We start from the raw sequence: 17,883 nt of genomic DNA, 5'->3' as shown, positions 1-17,883 counted from the left end.
TCACCTTTTCTTATACGTCGAGGAGCAATTCAGCAACAAATAAGAAAGATGCTTTTAATCTTGGAGTTCTTCTAGGAAAAAAATGAGGAGGTGGAGGGGAAAGGACCCTCCCCCCAGCCTGCAGGTTTCATCTCCGTCGGATCTTGCAGGCTTGAAGCCCCACATAAGAGTGGCTGAAAATCTGGGCTAGACTCTCCTCCCCGAAGCTCCGCGCGCCCAGCCGTCCCTGCTCCGGCCACCCGGGCGAATACCTCGCAGTCCGCAGCCCCGCTCCCTAGCGTCGCGCTACCCTCGCCTCTGCCAGCCCCTCCGCACTATCTTTCTTTATATGTGAGGGCCGATTTCCCGCAGACATCATTGTTATGATGGCTCATTTAATCAAACTGTTTAATTGCTCTGGTAATCACTATCATCATCACAGGTGCTCAATCATTCATCATTTTTGGAGGGCTTTATTGACCTCCGGAGCTCATTCCCCAGCCCCATTAAAACGAGGCCAAATTTCTCCGACTCCGCTTGGAGTCTCTGCAGGCTGCGATCTAAGCCCAGATGAGTGTTGCCCGAAAGCTTACAGTGAAGCAGAGAAGACGAAAGGAGGCCAAAAAAAAAAAAAGCCCAACAGTCCTTCTCTCATTCTATTTCCCTCTCTCTCTCTCTCTCTCTCTCTCTCTCACATAGACACACACACACACGATACTTTATTCTCCCTGTGCCCCCCCCCCACCGGCCCCCGCCCCGAGCCGCCGGGAAGTCGGGTCAAAGACGCGTGCGGAGGATAACGCTACTTTCTACTCGCCAGAATGGGTTCAAAGTTGGAGAGGGAGGCGGCTGTTGGGGAACATACTGTTTTCGATTCTCTGGGTCGGGGACCATGAGCGAGGGAGAAAGCGAAGAGTTGGGGATAGGGTGCGCTCGGAGCGCGGGGCCGGGTTGCCGGGAGCCGGGAGGCGGCGGGGGCTGCGGCACTGCGCGCGCTGGGTGACCATAGCTCCGCCCCCAGCTCCGGGCTCCTAGTGATTGACGCGCGGCCGCCTGGAAACCCGCGGCGCCGAGGTGAGGCTGGGTACAGCTCCGGCCAGGGATTGGGCGAGATACCGGCCAGAACTACTTTCTACGTAAACGGTGTGAGATAGTTGCCTTGCTTCCCCCCACTCTCCTCCTTTTCCTTTTTGGAAAAGTTCACTCGGAGTCGAACCCATCTTCTCGATCCCGCGAAATTGCCCGGTATAATTAACACAGCAATTAGGCGGCATAACCGTGCCCCGGCCTCTGCGCTCCCGGCGACCACAACAAAGCTGGGCAGGGAGTGCGGGCCGACCCTCCTCGCCTGGCATCTTCCCTCTCCCTCTCTCTCTCTCCCTGTCTTTCCCTCCCGTGCTTCCCAGCTCCAAGTGAGATCCACTTCGGAGGCGCACACCAGTCGCGCGCGCGCGCATACACACACACACACACACACACCCCTGGCGACACCAGACAACATCAAACAGCCAAACGACTCCCTCCTCACTTCCTCCCTCCCTATTCCGCCGCGGTCCCAAAGACTCTCCAGGGTGGCCCTTGTCCGCACGGCTTGGAGGGAGTGCTCTCTGAGTTAAGCTGGTCTCTTCTTGTCCTGGAAAAAATGAATGTTGACATCAAGGGTCCTGGATCTGTACAGGGAAGAAAGTACCACTTAAAAAAAAAACTCTAGCCCGGCGGTGGTACCGTCTGCAGCGCCTGCTGCCCCTGGATGTTAGCGGAAAGCCTTCGTGCGCGGTAGTCGGCTGGCAGAGGAGTGGGGCCCGCGGAGTTAAAAGGAACAAAAGCGAGAGCGCCATGACAAACGTCCCCGACACGACCCCATTAGGCATGAGCCCGGAGTGATGGGAAAATGAACTAGAAGTAAGTTTTATTTTTTTAAAAAAATTAAAAGATCTGAGGCTGTACCGTACTTTCCCTGTGGTTTTCTGCAGTTTTCCTCTCTGCGCTCTCCCTGTCCTCTTCATTCTCTCTCTCTCTCCCTCTTTCCTCGCTCGCGCGCGCGCGCGCGCGCGCACACACACACACACACACACACACACACTCCTCTTCCTCCCTCCTCCCCTTCCTCCACCGCCCCCCCCCCCAGCCGTACCCGCGGAGGAGCAGGCTCTCTGATTTGTTCGGGTCTGCTGGGCTCCTGCCTCCCCTCCCCCGCCCGCCCCCCGCCTCCCCCGCCCCCCCAGCCGGGGCCGTCCGATCGCACTCGCTGCATATCAGAGGCTCGGCGCGGCGCGCTCCTCCTCGCTCCCGCTCCCCACTCCCGGGATGTGTCTCCGCCGTACGACGGGCTATGGCCACCACGACTTCCGGGTTCCGTCATTTCGTTCTCCCGCCGCCGACCCGCGCCGCCAAACTGAGGCTCTTCTATAAGCCAGGCAGCAGCCAACCTGCCAACACCTACTGACACTCACTCATCTCCCAGAGAGAGAAAGAGAGCGCGAGAGAGCGAGCGAGAGAGCGAGCGCGAGTGAGAGCGAGCGAGCGAGCAAGAGAGAGAGGGAGAGACAAAATACCTACCAGGAGAGGGGGGGAGGAAGTCCAATTTTTGCAAACTATTCATTTTTTTTCTTGATTTTCCCCCCCTGCTTTCTTTGAACGATACTTTAAAGAGAGAGGATCATATTATAGATACCGCGGGGGCAAAGCTAAAAGAGGGGGGGAGGGGGGAGGAAAAAATTCAAGAAGCAGAAACCCCTCGTGGAGTTTTACTGGAAGAAAAAAAAACCGGTCTGAAAGATTCCTCCTCTTCATCATCATCAACCATCATTCATTCACTACCTTGACATTCCGGGCTTTGATTGACAGCTGGAGTGGCAAAAAGCCATGAAACACGACAGTTCGGTTACATGTGGGCTGCTGACGGGCCGCTCGTAACCTTCAGTTCGGGGGCTTGACAATTTTTTTTTCTTCTTTTTCTTCTTCTTTTTCTTTTCTTTTTTTCTTTTTTTTTTTTTTTTCCAACTGAGGGCAAGAGAAGAGAAAGAGGGGGAAAGGAGGACCCAAAAGGAGGAGGAGGGGAGGGGGGAGGAGGAGGAGGTGGAGGAGGAGGAGGAAGATCAGGAGGAGGAGGAAGAAGAGGAAAAAAAGAGAAAAAGAAGAAATATCACAGAAAAAAAAAAACTCTTCGTTGTCTTGCCTGGGCTTTTTTTTTTTTTTTCCCCTAAAAATAACAAATTGGAGAATTGGGAGAAGTCTCCTTGGTTTGGAAAAAAAAGGAATCTTCAGCCTAGATCACTTTCTTATCCGGACTGGGATATTAAATATACGACACATCCAGGAGTTTATTGGAGCGCAGACTGATGGCGCAAAGGGTAGGTTTAAATCTCCAACACTTACCTAGATATAAATCCTTTCCTAAGAGGGGCCTGTCCCGATGCCTCTTCTCCCTTCAACGCTGCTGCTGCTGCTCGCTGCTTGATGATGGCGGACAGTATTTAAAAAATAGCAGCAAAATTATTCATCGGCTTCTTTTCCCCCTCGTGCCTCTGCGTGTGTGCGAGTGTGTGTGCGTGCGTGTGTGCGTGTCTGGGCGCGCGTGTTCCAGCGCTGTGCGAGCGGGCGGGCGGCGAGTGCGTGTGAGTGGTGTGTGTGTGTGTGTGTGCAATTGTTACACGCTTTCGCCTCGCTCCAGCTTTTACCCCAGCAGCGCGATTCCCCCGGTTCTCCTGCCGCCGCCGCTGCCGCCGCTGCTCCCGCGGCTCGAGGCGGGCACTGGCCGCGTAGGAGCCGCCGCCGCCGCCGGGGCCGCCGCTGGGGCCGCGCTGCCGCAGCCGCTGCGCCGCCGCCTAGACTAGCCTGGGCTGCTTGTTTTGTCTCTGAAATTGACAAGGACGCAGGGAATCCGCTGCTAAATAATGTTTCTGGTAACTTTCACGTTATTCCCCCCTCCCTCCGCTCCCTGCCCCCGGGGAGCCACTGGCCCCAGTCTTCCCTCGTCCTCGGCGTTCTCGTCCTGATTATTAGCGTTTTTCTTCTCTTTATTTTGTTTCATTTCGCCTTTTGATTTATTGGATCCTCTGGAGGAGGCGAAGGGGGGTTAGGGGTGGGATCCGGGGCTTCCTCCTCACACTAACTCCACTTCTCCCTCGGTTGGCTCGCTACGGTTCTGCTGCCTCCGGCCCGAGCGGGACCTCCCGGCGCCCCCTCAGTCCCCGGCCTCACCGCCCCCTCTCCCGGCTCTCAACGCTGCTCTTGGTTCCCACTTTTTCATTTTAAAATTTGAAAACATTTTCCCTCACAACTTTCAACTCCGTTGTTTCGGCTGGTTTGGTTTCTGTGTGTTCAACTCGTGCTCGTTACTTTTCTCCTTTCTGACTTTGTTTTTATTTTTATTTTCCTCTGTTTCTCTGTCTCTCTCTCTCTCCCTCCCTCTGTCTCTCCCCCTCTCCGCTGCCTCCCCCCCCCTTCTTCTTCCCTTCGTCTTTCTCCCTCTCTCTCATCTCTATTCCTTTCCCACTTCTCTCCTCGCTTTCTTCTTCCTCCTTCTTTTTCTATTCCCCCTCGGCTCTCCTCGCTCTCTCTCACCTCCTGCGCCCCCCTCCCCTGTGCCGGGTTCTGACAGTACGATGAGCTGCCCCATTACGGCGGGATGGACGGAGTAGGGGTGCCTGCTTCCATGTACGGAGACCCTCACGCGCCGCGGCCGATCCCCCCGGTTCACCACCTGAACCACGGGCCGCCGCTCCACGCCACGCAGCACTACGGCGCGCACGCCCCGCACCCCAATGTCATGCCGGCCAGCATGGGATCCGCTGTCAACGACGCCTTGAAGCGGGACAAGGACGCGATCTATGGGTAAACCAACCCCCCCCACCCCTGACCCGACCCAGCATACTGTGTGTGAGTACGGTTGCGAGTGTCTGTTTGTCTCTGTGGGGGTTGAGGGGGTGGACGACTAACAGGGGAGTAATTTCTGCCGGGGGGCGGGGGGGGGGGGACCGCTTGCCTTAGGAAAGGACAGTGAAGGGGGCTTGCTCTTCTGCCCCTTGAGTATAAGTCCCTGGAAGGTATGGCTTCCTCCACCCCCACGGCCCCGTCACTCCGGACCCCACAGCCCGGAGTGACTGAATCCTCAGAATCTTGCCAGGGCCTTCTCCCCAAGGACGGGATTCCTGGCCAAAGGACGCAAAGCTGGTCCTTTCAGGCCCCCTAAGAGAGGCCTTGACGAAGGAGAAAGTTTCCTGCTGATGAGGAGCAACTTTGTTTTTTTTTTTCTCTTCTGTTTCCTACCGAGAGTCTGGGAGTCACTAAAGGCAGCTTGAGCTGGGATCAGGGCTGCTTCTGTCGGCCAGGAAGTCCTAATCACCCACTTCTTAATTCTCTGTAAATAAAGGGGGCAGACCTTGAAGTGCAGCGGGGTGGAAGGGACTGCTGCTTGCACAGAGCCGCTCTTAGGGGGAGTAAAGGAGATGGCTGGAAATTATTTTATATTCTGAGAGAACTCGGTGAGCGATGGGGGTGCACAGTCCAAACGTGTACCACTCGGGATCTCCCAGCTAAGGGTAGGTGAGGAAGGCGGCGGGATGCCGAGGGGAGGGGACACTCGGTAAACAGCAACTGAGCCTGAAGCCAGAGGCCGCAAGCATCCCCAAGTGTAGCTAAACCGCCCGGAGGAACACAAAGGGCAGACGCGCACGCACGCTTCCAAGTTTTAACACTCGATTTATTTATTTTTGCCTGCTGGAGAAATGTGGTCTTTGGAAAGAAGCTCTTAGGCATTTAACATTCCTATTATTTTGGCCTCCACACCCCAGCTTTACTAGAAGTAGAGCAAACAAGTTTATAAGGCAAAGGGGTGGAGAGGTTAGACGAGCACTTTCTCCAGTTTAGATTTAGGAAATATCACGCCGGGTGTGTATGTAGGTGAAGCCTTCGGCCTCCTCCGAAATGCCCATTAAAATGCAGAGTTAAAGCAATTTTTGATTTCACAGAGTGTTCCTTTCTTGGGAGGTCAGGGCTGGGTCTCAGAGATTGGTTCGGCGGCCTCTGTAGTGTGGGGAGTGGGTCTGGATCAACTCCGAGCTCCAGACGGCCTGAGCTTCTTGGATGTTTCATTCCGTTCCAACTGAGGCTATTTTTACTTGGCGGGCTAAAGTGGCTAGGGGCTTCTCCGACCTGACCTGAGGGACTCCTGAGCTGAGGAAAAGGGCCAGGCCGTTTTTCCTTTCTGTTTCTGGCCCAGGCTCGGCTGGCTGAGGAAGGGTTGTAAAGTGTGATGCGTGCCTGTTGTATTAAAGAAGGAATCCGAACCCTCCAAACTTGTTGATTACAGTTCTTGCTCCTTCCCCTCTGCACCCCGTCTCCGTGTGTGTGTCTCTGCGTGGCGCTGCCCGTTAGGCACCCGTTGTTTCCTCTGTTAGCTCTGGTCTTTGAGAAGTGTGAGCTGGCGACCTGCACTCCCCGGGAACCCGGAGTGGCCGGCGGAGACGTCTGCTCCTCCGACTCCTTCAACGAGGACATCGCGGTCTTCGCCAAGCAGGTCCAACCTTCTTGACCCACTCACCCTCCTGCAGCCCCTCATTCCTCTTCCCCTTTCCTCAGAGCTTTACATGAAAGGGGAGGAAAAGGCAGGGACACCCGATCTGTTCCTCCGGCCCAGTCCGCGCTCTACGCCTCCTCCCCATCCCTGAGCCTGGAGGCGAATTGGAAGCCGAGATAAATATGGGTGTTTGTTTTTCCCCCCAGCCAGGAATACGGGGGCTCGACCCTCGAATTAAAGTTGACCTGCTCCTAATCTGGGGCTTGGCCTTTTCCCCCGCCTGCAGCTACTTGAACAAGAATTGGGGATAGGGGCTGTGAGGCCCCGACAGTGCCCGGGAGGAAAGGAAGCTGGGCGCCTCTCCGGGCGCTCCGCGCCGGGCACGGAGGTGAGGGAGGCTGAGAGCCACAGCCCTTTGGACGGCAGAATAAGGGGATACTCGGGGCCCGGAGAATGGCCTGGAGTTCCCAGCTACCGCTTGGCGGTTCCAGGTACCCCCTAATGGGGCCAAGACCAGAAGGCCCTGGTTCTTCTTCAACCGACCCCACTAATTTAAGGCACTAGTTTGTTTCACGTATTTTACCAAAGCCCCTCTCCTCTTCTCTGCCACTGCCCCTGCGCCATTCCCACTCACACACTACAGTGTAGTCGGTGACAGGGTTTTCCTTCTTTTAAATGGGGTGGCAATTCATGCTGACTTTCTCTGCTTCTTATAGGTTCGCGCCGAAAAGCCACTTTTTTCCTCAAATCCAGAGCTGGACAATTTGGTAAGGCTCACTGTTTCTTGCCTTCCCCCAGCCTGGGCCCCCTCCCTTGCCCAGAAGCACCCACTTTCTCCCGGAGCTCCGGGGAGTTCAGCAGAGCCCTCTTTTGAAGCTCAAGAGCGACAGGGAGGAAGGGAACAGCTTAGAGCCCCCGCAAGGGAGATGGGAGTGAGGGGCGGGATGGACGTCAGGAAGAGCGGAACCCAGGGAGACAGCCTGCGGGGCCGCAGCGCGGAGAGCGTGAGCTGGGGATGAGTCCCAGGTCTCGGCCCCGGGAGTGAGGCTGCGAGAAGTGAGTTATTTCCTCTGTTTGCCGGGGCAGGCGGCCGAGCCCGGGGCAGCTAACCCGAAGGAAGTAACCGCTGGCACGGCGGAGGGCGGGCCGGGAGGTGGGGGGGGGGGGGGAGTAATGGGCAGGCCAGCGCAGGCCACTTTTAGGTGCGATTCTTTTGCTAATTTGCACGATTTCAATATTAAAAGTACTTAAATCCGCTTTCAAAGGCCCTGCCTCACCATTCATCTTGAGTATTTCCTTCTTTAGTAAGGACAGATTTCGCTGGGTGTGCTGTTCTAAAAAGCTTTCTCTCTCCAAAGAAGCGACTTTTTTTTCAATTTGGCCTGAGGTCGAGGGAGGGGATGGTTAAAGAGGACTCAGGCGGAGAAAGAAGGCCTGGCTCTAGGAAAGCAGCCCTTACAAATAGCTCCGTGAACATGAGGGGCAAAGATATTAAATGCTTCGGCTCAGGTTGAGTCAGATTCCAACCCGTGGCCAATGAGGCAAAGAAGATCAGTAATCGCTTGGTTTTTCTGACAATTTCTTGATCTGTGGCTTGTGCCTGGCCACTTGCCTGTTTCTTCTCCCCAGCCCAATTTCCTCACCACCCCCTAATCTGGACCTCTGAGTCACAGACCCTTAATTCCATGCTCTGAACTTTTCTTTCAGATGATACAAGCAATACAAGTTCTAAGGTTTCATCTTTTGGAGTTAGAAAAGGTAAGCAGAGAATGACATCCCCCACTTGAATTTAGCTACTTCCCTCTCCTAGTTGTGTTGGGATGTTTTTAACAAACATCCAGTCTGAGATTGAACACCTAGAGATTTTGAGCAACATGTTACCATGTCCTTCCTTTAAACAACTCCTCAACCCCAGGGCTCAGAGGATAGGTGAATTAGGACAGCCCTGCCTTTTAAAGTGGCATCCGCCTCCTTTTTTCCCCAGGCATTCAGGATTATTTTGAAATGCAGCAAACCATTTGTGTTACTGGACATTCAGCCTGCTTGCGTCTCTATTAACTCAGCTCACCCTCAGCCCAAAGCGGGCATTAGGTGCAAGCAGAGGGAATCATCCTGGCTGGGGTGTCTTTACATTGCTCTGCAGCTCAATCACTTTCCCCTGGAAACATACAAAACTCCTAGCTTATTGAATCGCAAATGCTAATGCTGTTCCCACTTCCAACGTTCTGCGTTTTGATGTTATCATCAAATCCGATTTTCCTCCCTGGGCTCCCAGTCTGAACCCAGTTATTTCCAGTCCTGTTTCTTCTCTCTTTATTGTAACTTGTTGCTCAGGGAAGTCTCTGGAGAATAATATCTGCTGCAACAATTGCTCTATTGTTTCCCCGCCTTCAACTATTACACCCATTAATTAGAGTTAGTTTGGAAGACATGGCACTGTTGCTCTTTCCAAATGTAACCTTGCAACCTGATATTTTTTCCCTTTAAAAATGAAACAAAACAATAACAACAACAACCACCACAATCCAAGCTGAACCCTCCACCATGACCCTCCCTCTAGGTCCATGAACTGTGTGATAACTTCTGCCACCGGTACATTAGCTGTTTGAAGGGGAAAATGCCTATCGACCTCGTCATTGATGAAAGGGACGGCAGCTCCAAGTCAGACCACGAAGAACTTTCAGGCTCCTCCACAAATCTCGCTGACCATGTAAGTCTGTGAGCCTTTGGCATTCTTTTAAGACCACTGGGCAAAGCTTTTTTTTTTTTAACTTGTAACATCTACCTCCATTGACTTAGTTTTCTTTGTAAATGATTTGGTCTCTTTGGGGGTCTTTTTCTCCCTTTCTCACTACCTCTGCCATACATACCTTTCATCTCCGTTTCCCCTTTCTCGGATCCCTTCTTATTTATGTTGAGAACCAAAAAAAACCAGGGAGTTGATAGAGTGATTTGTGCTCTTAATGTGTAAAGTTTCCTGGATTTGGTGACTTGAGTGTTAGCAAATTGTCTGTTTGATATGGTGACCGCTGCCTTTTCTGCTTTTTCAACTCTATGTAATCAGTGCAGCAGGGATACAGAGAGGCAAGACAGCTAGCTGGACAGGATGAGGGAGAGGACTGAAGGAGAGAGAGAATTGAGGAGGGAGGGCTGATTTCCCAGTCTCTTACGGAGATGACAGTCCTGAAAATTATTGGCAATCTTGCATTGCATTAGAAATAAAAGGAGTGAACACATTCCAATTCTCAGAGCTTTTGCTCTTTAGAAACTTATTGTCAGAATATGGACTTATTGCCAAGTGCCTGAAGCATCTTCATAATAAAAGACAGTAACCTTGATGAAACAATTATTAACAATGTATTACAGAAAGCTGAGGGGAGTTGTGATTGAGTAACCATAGGTTAGTGGTTGAATTTTAACACTTAAACAGTTGGTGAATGAGGACGGAGAGTATAGTAAGGAGTGACTGTGTATGTCAGGCCAGAAAGGGAGATTTCTTTCTATTCTCTCTGTTTTTAATCCTATTTTGGAACCGTTCTAGGGAGTCTGATGCTTTAAAAAAAAAAAAAAAAAGCATATGTAGTGAGACTGAAAATTTGAAAAAGAAGCAAAGAGAAGAAAGATTGCAGCTGGTAGGAAAGGCAAGAGTGGCGAGGTTAAAGAGTGGGTGTGAACAGCAGTTTATTTATAGGAACTCAAGCCTGGGGGTGGGGGGACAGGGTGTCTATAGATTACATCCAATTGAACTCACAACCTAAATGATATGGGCTATAGTCTAATAACTTGGTGGCTGAAATATTAAATTAACCCTCTGTGGAGTTAAACAGGCTTTGAGGCTTGAAGGAAGTTTGCGTCACCACCATCACCCTCCCCCCCCATTCCTGGTGTTAAGAAGAATGAGTTGAGATGCCTTGAGAATAAACCTGTGGGGTTCTCCTCCCCCCGAAAAAAAGTTTTGAAAATATGCCACCATAGATTCTAATTATTAGCCTTTATGTTGTATGGAAAGCTAGCCTAAGAACAAAAGTTTTTAAAAAAAAGAAAAGAGAAGAAAACCTCAGTCCCGGACATCCAGTTCTGAGACAGAATACATACTATGGCATTGAAAGCTCCCAGGCCTGTCTTTACTCTTGGCTTTTTCCATCACGATGGGGGAAACTTTGGGGAGCTCTTTTGTATATTGAGTATATTAACTGAAATCAAAAGGGCGCAGCAAGCAGCTATGGAACGTTTATTTGCTGATACTCAGCTATATGATGTGTGGTTGTGGTCCACGAGGCATGACACGACCTTAGAAATATTTGCTGTTGTTGTCATTTGTTTGTTTATTTTCACGGCTTCCTGCTTCTAAGTTCATATGCATTTTGCACTATTGGGGGAATGGGAAGGAATCTAGTTACATGGTTTGTGGAATGAGAGGTTCACAGTTGTCTGTAGCCAAAAGCTTTTCTCATGACATTTCTAGGGGTCTTAACTACTTGGTTTTCTACAGCAGTTTCTTGGCAACTGTTTTTCAAGTGGATATATGGAACTAGAGCATGCTGATATTTACATAAAAGAGATAAGATAAACTAGGCTGTTTAGAGTATTGACTGATAGACAATGCCAATTTATGGAACTATTGTAATATTTAAATTACACTCAAGAAGGAAGTTGTACCTAAGAGGATAGTGCTTTAATAATTTAACGATCATCATCTTTGGATAAAAGAGTCAACTGTAACATTTGTTGCTCCTCTTTCACGCCCCCAATCAGGTAAATATGACAGCTGATTTATTTTGAACCCATGAGGGCTTGCCACCTCATTGGGCATCATAATTTAAAGCCTTTTATTTCCTAGAGATCTAAACTATAGCATTTATACTTCAGCCCCCTGCTATTTGTTTTGAAAGGAGGCAAATAATTTGTTCCACCAGCACACCAAGTGGGAAATGGCGAGGTTTGCCACAGACTAGAATTTTCTGCAGGAGGTGAGAAAAAAACTTGGAGAGTCTTCACCATTTTTGATACTTTTAAACCATAGGTATAGTGATTGTATTCATTTACAGGCCTCGCTCTACAAAGCAAATCCTCTTAGGCTTCAGCCTTTTCTGCAAGCTCACCCTCCCTCAATCCCCTAGCCACAAAAAAAGTGAAAATACCACAGAACCACTACCTGAAAAGTGGTACGAGTGGGCCATTTTCAGCATGTAAATGTGTCCAATTTGAATCTCCAGGTTTATTTTTTCATTTGCTTTGATATGCATATTTAATACATTGCCCCAGGCTGGATCTCATTTGGTGCACGCTGGTGCAGGGTGACGATGAGCCACTTCAGAAGAACCCAGACAGTGTGTTGTTTTCTCTGTTTTCTCTGTTGGCCCACTATTCTGATCTGCTGCGCTTCCTCGTGGTTTTATTTGCACATGAAATGCTGAAAGCATTTCAACTTATTGGCTATGAATAATGACAGCTAAAAAGAAGTGTAGTTTAATTTGTTGTGTGCCAAGGTTTCTCTTGTGGAGGTGACAGTTTGTGACAGCTGTTTGACACCCCCAAAACACATACACCTCTATCCTTATTAAGTGGTATCAAGCTACATTGTGTGTGTGTGCGCGCGCGTATGTGTGTTTAAGGAAGGATAGGGCAAGGAGAGAGAAAGAGAGTGAAAGAGAAATGAGAAAGAATAAATGTGTAATTCTGTGTAGTGGATAACAGACAGAGAAGCATCAGGAGTAAAATATTAGGTACCAAAATAGCTTTGATTTTCTTTTTAAAAATTTTGAAAATAAAAATGAATAACAGTAATTGAGAGAAATATCTCGAAAGCAAGTATTTTTGGCAGACTTTTAAGAATGAGTTTTATATACTATTTATTACTTAGCAAATCAGGCTGTTGTGATGCTGATTTCACATTCTGTAATTTTATGTCAATAATCTGATGTAACATAGATGCATTAAAAAAAGACAACCATAACATCTTACCTTCCAAATGTTACACTCAGTAAAGATATTGAATTTGTTCATTTATTATTGACACTTACATTATGGGCATAGTGATAAAAGGAAGTTTGGAATTAAGTAGACAATAAAATTTGCAACATTGGCTACTTTTTGTTGTATTTAGTAAATTCATAATGAATGCTTATATTTTTAATATTATAATATATTTTACCTTATACTCTTATCATAACATAAGAGTAATTGTTATAGGTAGGAAATAGCTATGATAGTATTCTTTGGAGTATTGGGGAGAAAAAAATATGATGGTGAAAGGAAATAGAACTCTATTTTCCAGCTGCAGTTGATGTTAAGTTTCCCAGACATTCAAATTTATTACGTTTTAAATAAACATGTCAAGAAACCAGTTCTTTAAAAAAAGTTTCAACCTGAAAACTGTTGTGGAATAATCATGCTTTTCCTAGCCTGTAGAATTTCTGAATAATAGGTGATACCCACATTTTCTACTTTACATAATTTTAGATCAAGTCTTTAGATCTAGTGCAGACAAATGAAATATATCTTTATGTAAAGATACATAAACATATCTTTAGATCAAGTTTAGATAAATGAAATATATTTATTTGTGGTATATTCTCTGAGCTAAGCTCTATTTGCCTAAGTGCATACAGTTTTATTGTTATTCCTAGTGAATGTTCATAAGGAGCTACATTTTGATTTTTTGGATGAATTGAGTATAGGGAAGAAGGTACAATTGATACAGGTAACAGTTAATCACAAGTGCCTTAAAATTGGCTGGCTCTGATAATATGAGAAATAAAAGAAAAATTATTTTAATTTCTGTGTTGAAAGCTGTAATTTAGATGAAGATATACTGTGTTGCCTTTTGCATCTCTGAATATATCAAGTTTATTTATGTCTATGCAGTTTTTAAAAATAAGTTAAGTCAGAGAAGAGAATCCCCAGAACCTTGTTCCTGACAGAATACCGACAAGTGTCTGTAGATAAATTCTATTACTACCTGAAAATTTAGCAGGGAGTAGGCAGCAAGGAGAGGAATAGGTTTAAGTGATTGGTCTATAGAATATCAAGGGGAAATAATGGGATTTGATAATAATATTAATAATATGAATGATTCATTTTATCAGATAGTTTCTTATGTTCTAGTGTAAGATCAGACCTTACGGTGTGATATCCAAGGCCTCCGGGGACCCGTTCCGGGAAAGTTCTGTCTCTGAGCTCTGTCCACCAACTCAAGGAGACGTGGCTGGGGGCATGAGTTTCCTGTTGTTATTGCTGTTGTATAGTTTCTGGTGGTTGATGGCTTTTCTCTCAATTTCCCATCAAGAAAATTATATTATTTAAATCATTTAAGTTATGCAGTTGGAGTATGTTTTCAGTGTAACTGTGATGAGATGAAATTAAACAAAAGTGCACCTGACAACCACAGATATTCACTATCAGATTAGAAACCTGATATTTTAAAAATTCATTTTCCTATTTTTTTTCAGACTGAATGTTCTATGAAACATCCCAACACAATTCAAAATTATAGGAGACATTTTATAATATGACAGTATACCAACAATAGAGGAAATTTCTATCTTCTCTAAAAGTTGCTCCATTAAATGGAGGAATCATTTGCAAAGAGTACTTTCTTCCGTGAGAGTTGCTCATATATTAATTCCCAAAGCTTAATAGACGGTGGAAGCGGGGAGACGAGGGAAAGACCCCAGCTCTATTTACATTTTTAAGGAGTGAGTCCATGTTCTGAAAGCACACACAGTTCTCCTGAGTTCTTATGTCAACTTTAGAATAACGAAGTTGAAATTCCAACATTTTTTTCAAACCAGACAATTAACATTTTTAACTTTTTTGTAGGCTTGAATACCTCACGATGGAAGTTTTCATCTTATTTTAAAAATAATTTTTGCATAATGTGAATTATGAGGTAAAACATCATAAAATCATAGGAACTATCTAACATATTAATTATGTGTACTGATACAAGCATATCTTGCCTTTGTTGTTTAAGCATATTCAGTCAGATTAGTTTCACATGCTCCATTTGAGATTAAAATACCTTTATATATATTTACCATTACTTTCTACCTATGAGCACATACTCTGAATTACTTTACTGTATTTTCCAAGTTTATATACAATTTTCGGCTTGGTGTTGTATATCTATTATCATGTCTTAGTTGTGTAGGTTCTAGAAAATCAAATGCTTATTTTAAAGTATTTTTTAATAATAGAAATAAGTGGAATGACCTTAGGGATTATCTTGTCTAAATTCTTAATTTTAAAGAGATAAAGGAAACAAGTGCCAGCGAAATGAAGTCACTTGCTTAACATCACATGATCAGTTAGAGGCGGCACCCTTGAGTCTTAATTCCAATCTGATGCTCTCTCTCCTATGCCATATCCACCTTTTCATCTGAATCACCTTGTCATTTGGGGTCTAAGATGAGTTGCAGATGATTTTAGCTAGAACTTGTGTGTAGTATTGCTTTTTTTTAGTCCTTGAAGCCTAATAACATTTTACTTCCCCGCTCAGTTTTGTATTTATTTAGAAACACTTTTATATTTACTTCATTGTCTTTTTCCAATGGAAGAACCATGAGCTGCGTGGAATCATTTAAACAGGGAAGTGCCACCAGTTTGCCAGGACTTATTAAGTATTATCCTATAGGCAGGTCACCCACAGAAATGCCATAGTGGTGTAAAATGTTACAATTTCCACCATATCTGCAACCTCAACAAAAGAGGTGCACATACGATTTGTTTCATTTGCCCAGAGACCCCTGTCCTCTCTATGCTCTTTCCTAGATTTAGCAAAACTCAATGATGGTGCTAAATCAATTTTTTTTTTTAACTTTCAAGGGAGAAAACACTGGCAGAATTGTGTTTTCTAGGGAAAGCTGTGTGTAAATGAGAAGCAGAGGAGAGCAGCAGAGCGATCTCCTGTGGCCCCGCTGCTACAAGCTCTCCCCATCTTGTCTCCTGCTTTTATATTAATTACAACTTGCATTATCAGCTGTGAGTCTGTAGCCCAGCAAATAGAAAATACTGCCCCTGGAGACCTAGCTTCTTGTATCTATTTTCCATCTCCTTCTATTGTGCTCCACTCAGTAGTCACTGCTGTTCTCCTGCTAATACTGCTCTTTAGCGCAATTACCAAAGAGCAAGGGGAGTACCATATTTGACTCCCAATTATTAAAGCCACTGGGAATAGAAACATGTTCACTCCTTGCCCTCGGGTGTCTTCATGATACTTTGGCTGAAGAACAGGGCATATATTGTGGAATGCGTATGCCAGAATACTCACCCACGTGCGTGCACACAGAGAGCATTTCTCTTTATTTTTCTACATACGTCATGGTTTTACATGCTTTCATATGCCACTTTGGCTTCAAGATTCACTAAACTTCTGCATCTAATTTGGTAGAAAGCCAGGCAGTTATTCTTGAAGGATGTAAACTTGGAAACTATCTAAGGAGGGAAAAAAAGAAGAAAGGAGTTGTGATATAAACAAATATTTCAATTTAAGAAAAAAGCGGTGTTATGAGTAATGGAATATATTTTATCTTTCGCGTAGGTTGCAATTTTTTGAGATCAAGAAAGTAGCAATTTTTTATTGACCAGATTATCAATATTCGTCTTTGTATGTGATCAAATCACCATGGTGTAGCTGAATACAACAACTTTGGGGTAACTCCTCGCCCTGGAAACCCCAGGGGGATTTATCTTTTTTTTTCTGCTTTCAAGTTAGATGGATATCATGGTGCCCCTTAGTTTGTGTCAGTCTCTCAAACTAGATCATAATGCTTGAAACACTCTATGGAAATAAACATCTTATGACACTTTTTTAGGAGAACATTTTTGAGGATGTGAGGGAGAATAGAGGGAAGAGACAGGGCATGGTGGGCTAGATAGTGAACTTGAGCAAATTTCAGGACTGGGCTGAAAACCGAAGACCCAATTCATTTGGAAGAATGAGCTGCTCTAAAAGGAGTGTTTGCTTATGTAGCTTATTTTTCACCCTTTTACTTTAGAAAACACCTCCTTCCAGAAAACCATCGAAAGAAATATATTGAATTATAAACTAATGAGGCCTGACTTCAAAACTTAGTACAGGTTTAACTGATAGGGACATGCCAGTATTTTCAGTTGCAGGGAATTCCTTCTGAATGATCCTTTCAAATCACTGTAGTGCCCAAACAGAAAGCTCGCTCCAGCTTCATTTGAACGATTATATAATAGCTGTTGGATGACATTTGCCTTAAAACATAGTTGAGGTGTTAGTGGTTAATTATTGTAATTTTCATGAGGGGTAAGGAGCTTTTATAGCAGCCGGCTTAATAAAAAGCTTGCAGTGCATAAAATTAACATCACTTGGAGTGTACATGGAAAAGTTTAGCTTAGGTGAATGTGTTACAGTTGTTGCATTTTCTAAGAGAAGGCTCTAGCTAGTGTTGTTGCAGGAGGAAACTCATGCCATGCTATTGTTTCTTTCCTTTTTTTCATGTAATTCTTCTAGCTCTCTATCTGATTACCATCCGGCAAACAGCTGACACCAAGAGGCTGCAAAGCTTGAAGAGCCCCTGTATGCTGCTTGCCTGTAGCTCAAAAATATTGGAGTGGTTTCTAACTTGAATAAAAAGAAAGATCACAGGCTTGACTTTGTCTTAATACAGAGAACCTGGGTTTCATTTTATTCTACTCAACTTCATTCCCTAGTCTACATTCTAAAACATATCTTTCCTTTAGAGATCTATACCTGTGCCATATGTGTAGTCACAAAATTTCTGCTTGAGGTTTTCACTTGGAATCAATTGCTTGCCTGATGGAAGTGCCAGTAGCATTATTTGATATAGATGTTTTTAATCTATAGAGCTTTGGATCATTTCATCATCTATCAAAAACACTAAATATTAATTTACAGTCAATTTGTAGTAGATCTGTAGAGGAAAAAAAAAAACAAGTTTTTTGTGGTTGTTGTTCCAAACAAAAATAGTCCTCTATTTTGTCTCTCCTTGGTTTTGTGATTTCATTTTGGTAAAATTTTATATTCTATATGTACATTATAGAGTTGATGTTGAGGGAAATGATGGACTGATTTTTTTTCTAGATAAACTATATATAATGACAACAGCAAGATTGCTTTCAGATGGTCAAGATGTTTGCCTGTTGCCTATAGGCATGTCGGTCTGTCTGAATCCTTATTTACCAATTCTTGTAAGAAGAAATGGTATACTTTGAAAGATTGGTGGGTTTTTTTTTGCCCCCAAAGAATTTCCCCCACAAAAAATTTGCTCGCCAGGAGATCTAGGGGCTTAGCTGAAGTTGTCACATCCAGGTGGCAATGTGCAGCTCTGGCCTTCAGGCTAGTCTGTTTCATGTGCCGTTCCTACTCTCCGTTTCTGCCAGAGGAAATTCCA

At 45.7% G+C, this 17,883-nt stretch overlaps 1 protein-coding gene across 9 annotated transcripts in view; it reads left to right on the top strand.

Moving 5' to 3' along the window:
- Window positions 1-1,469: 1,469 nt before the first annotated feature.
- Window positions 1,470-17,883, top strand: part of MEIS2 (Meis homeobox 2) — a 202,974-nt gene continuing 186,560 nt past the window's right edge. For 4 of the 9 annotated variants that reach the window (XM_058541182.1, XM_058541180.1, XM_058541186.1 and 1 more), the window contains exons 1-6: window positions 3,090-3,332; window positions 4,583-4,815; window positions 6,358-6,499; window positions 7,216-7,266; window positions 8,207-8,257; window positions 9,060-9,209. In XM_058541182.1, coding sequence (XP_058397165.1) covers window positions 3,321-3,332; window positions 4,583-4,815; window positions 6,358-6,499; window positions 7,216-7,266; window positions 8,207-8,257; window positions 9,060-9,209 — 639 coding nt within the window. In that variant the 5' untranslated portion in view covers window positions 3,090-3,320. Of the gene's footprint in view, window positions 1,882-3,089; window positions 3,333-3,822; window positions 3,885-4,582; window positions 4,816-6,357; window positions 6,500-7,215; window positions 7,267-8,206; window positions 8,258-9,059; window positions 9,210-17,883 lie in introns of those variants that run through there. The other 5 variants (XM_058541181.1, XM_058541185.1, XM_058541183.1 and 2 more) reach the window with 4 other exon arrangements.

This window comes from Diceros bicornis, chromosome 5 (genome assembly GCF_020826845.1).
Source record: "Diceros bicornis minor isolate mBicDic1 chromosome 5, mDicBic1.mat.cur, whole genome shotgun sequence".
In the NCBI taxonomy this organism is placed as follows: Eukaryota; Metazoa; Chordata; class Mammalia; order Perissodactyla; family Rhinocerotidae; genus Diceros; species Diceros bicornis.
Note: the sequence above shows the minus strand (reverse complement) of the source record. Positions and strands in the feature narration are given on the sequence as shown.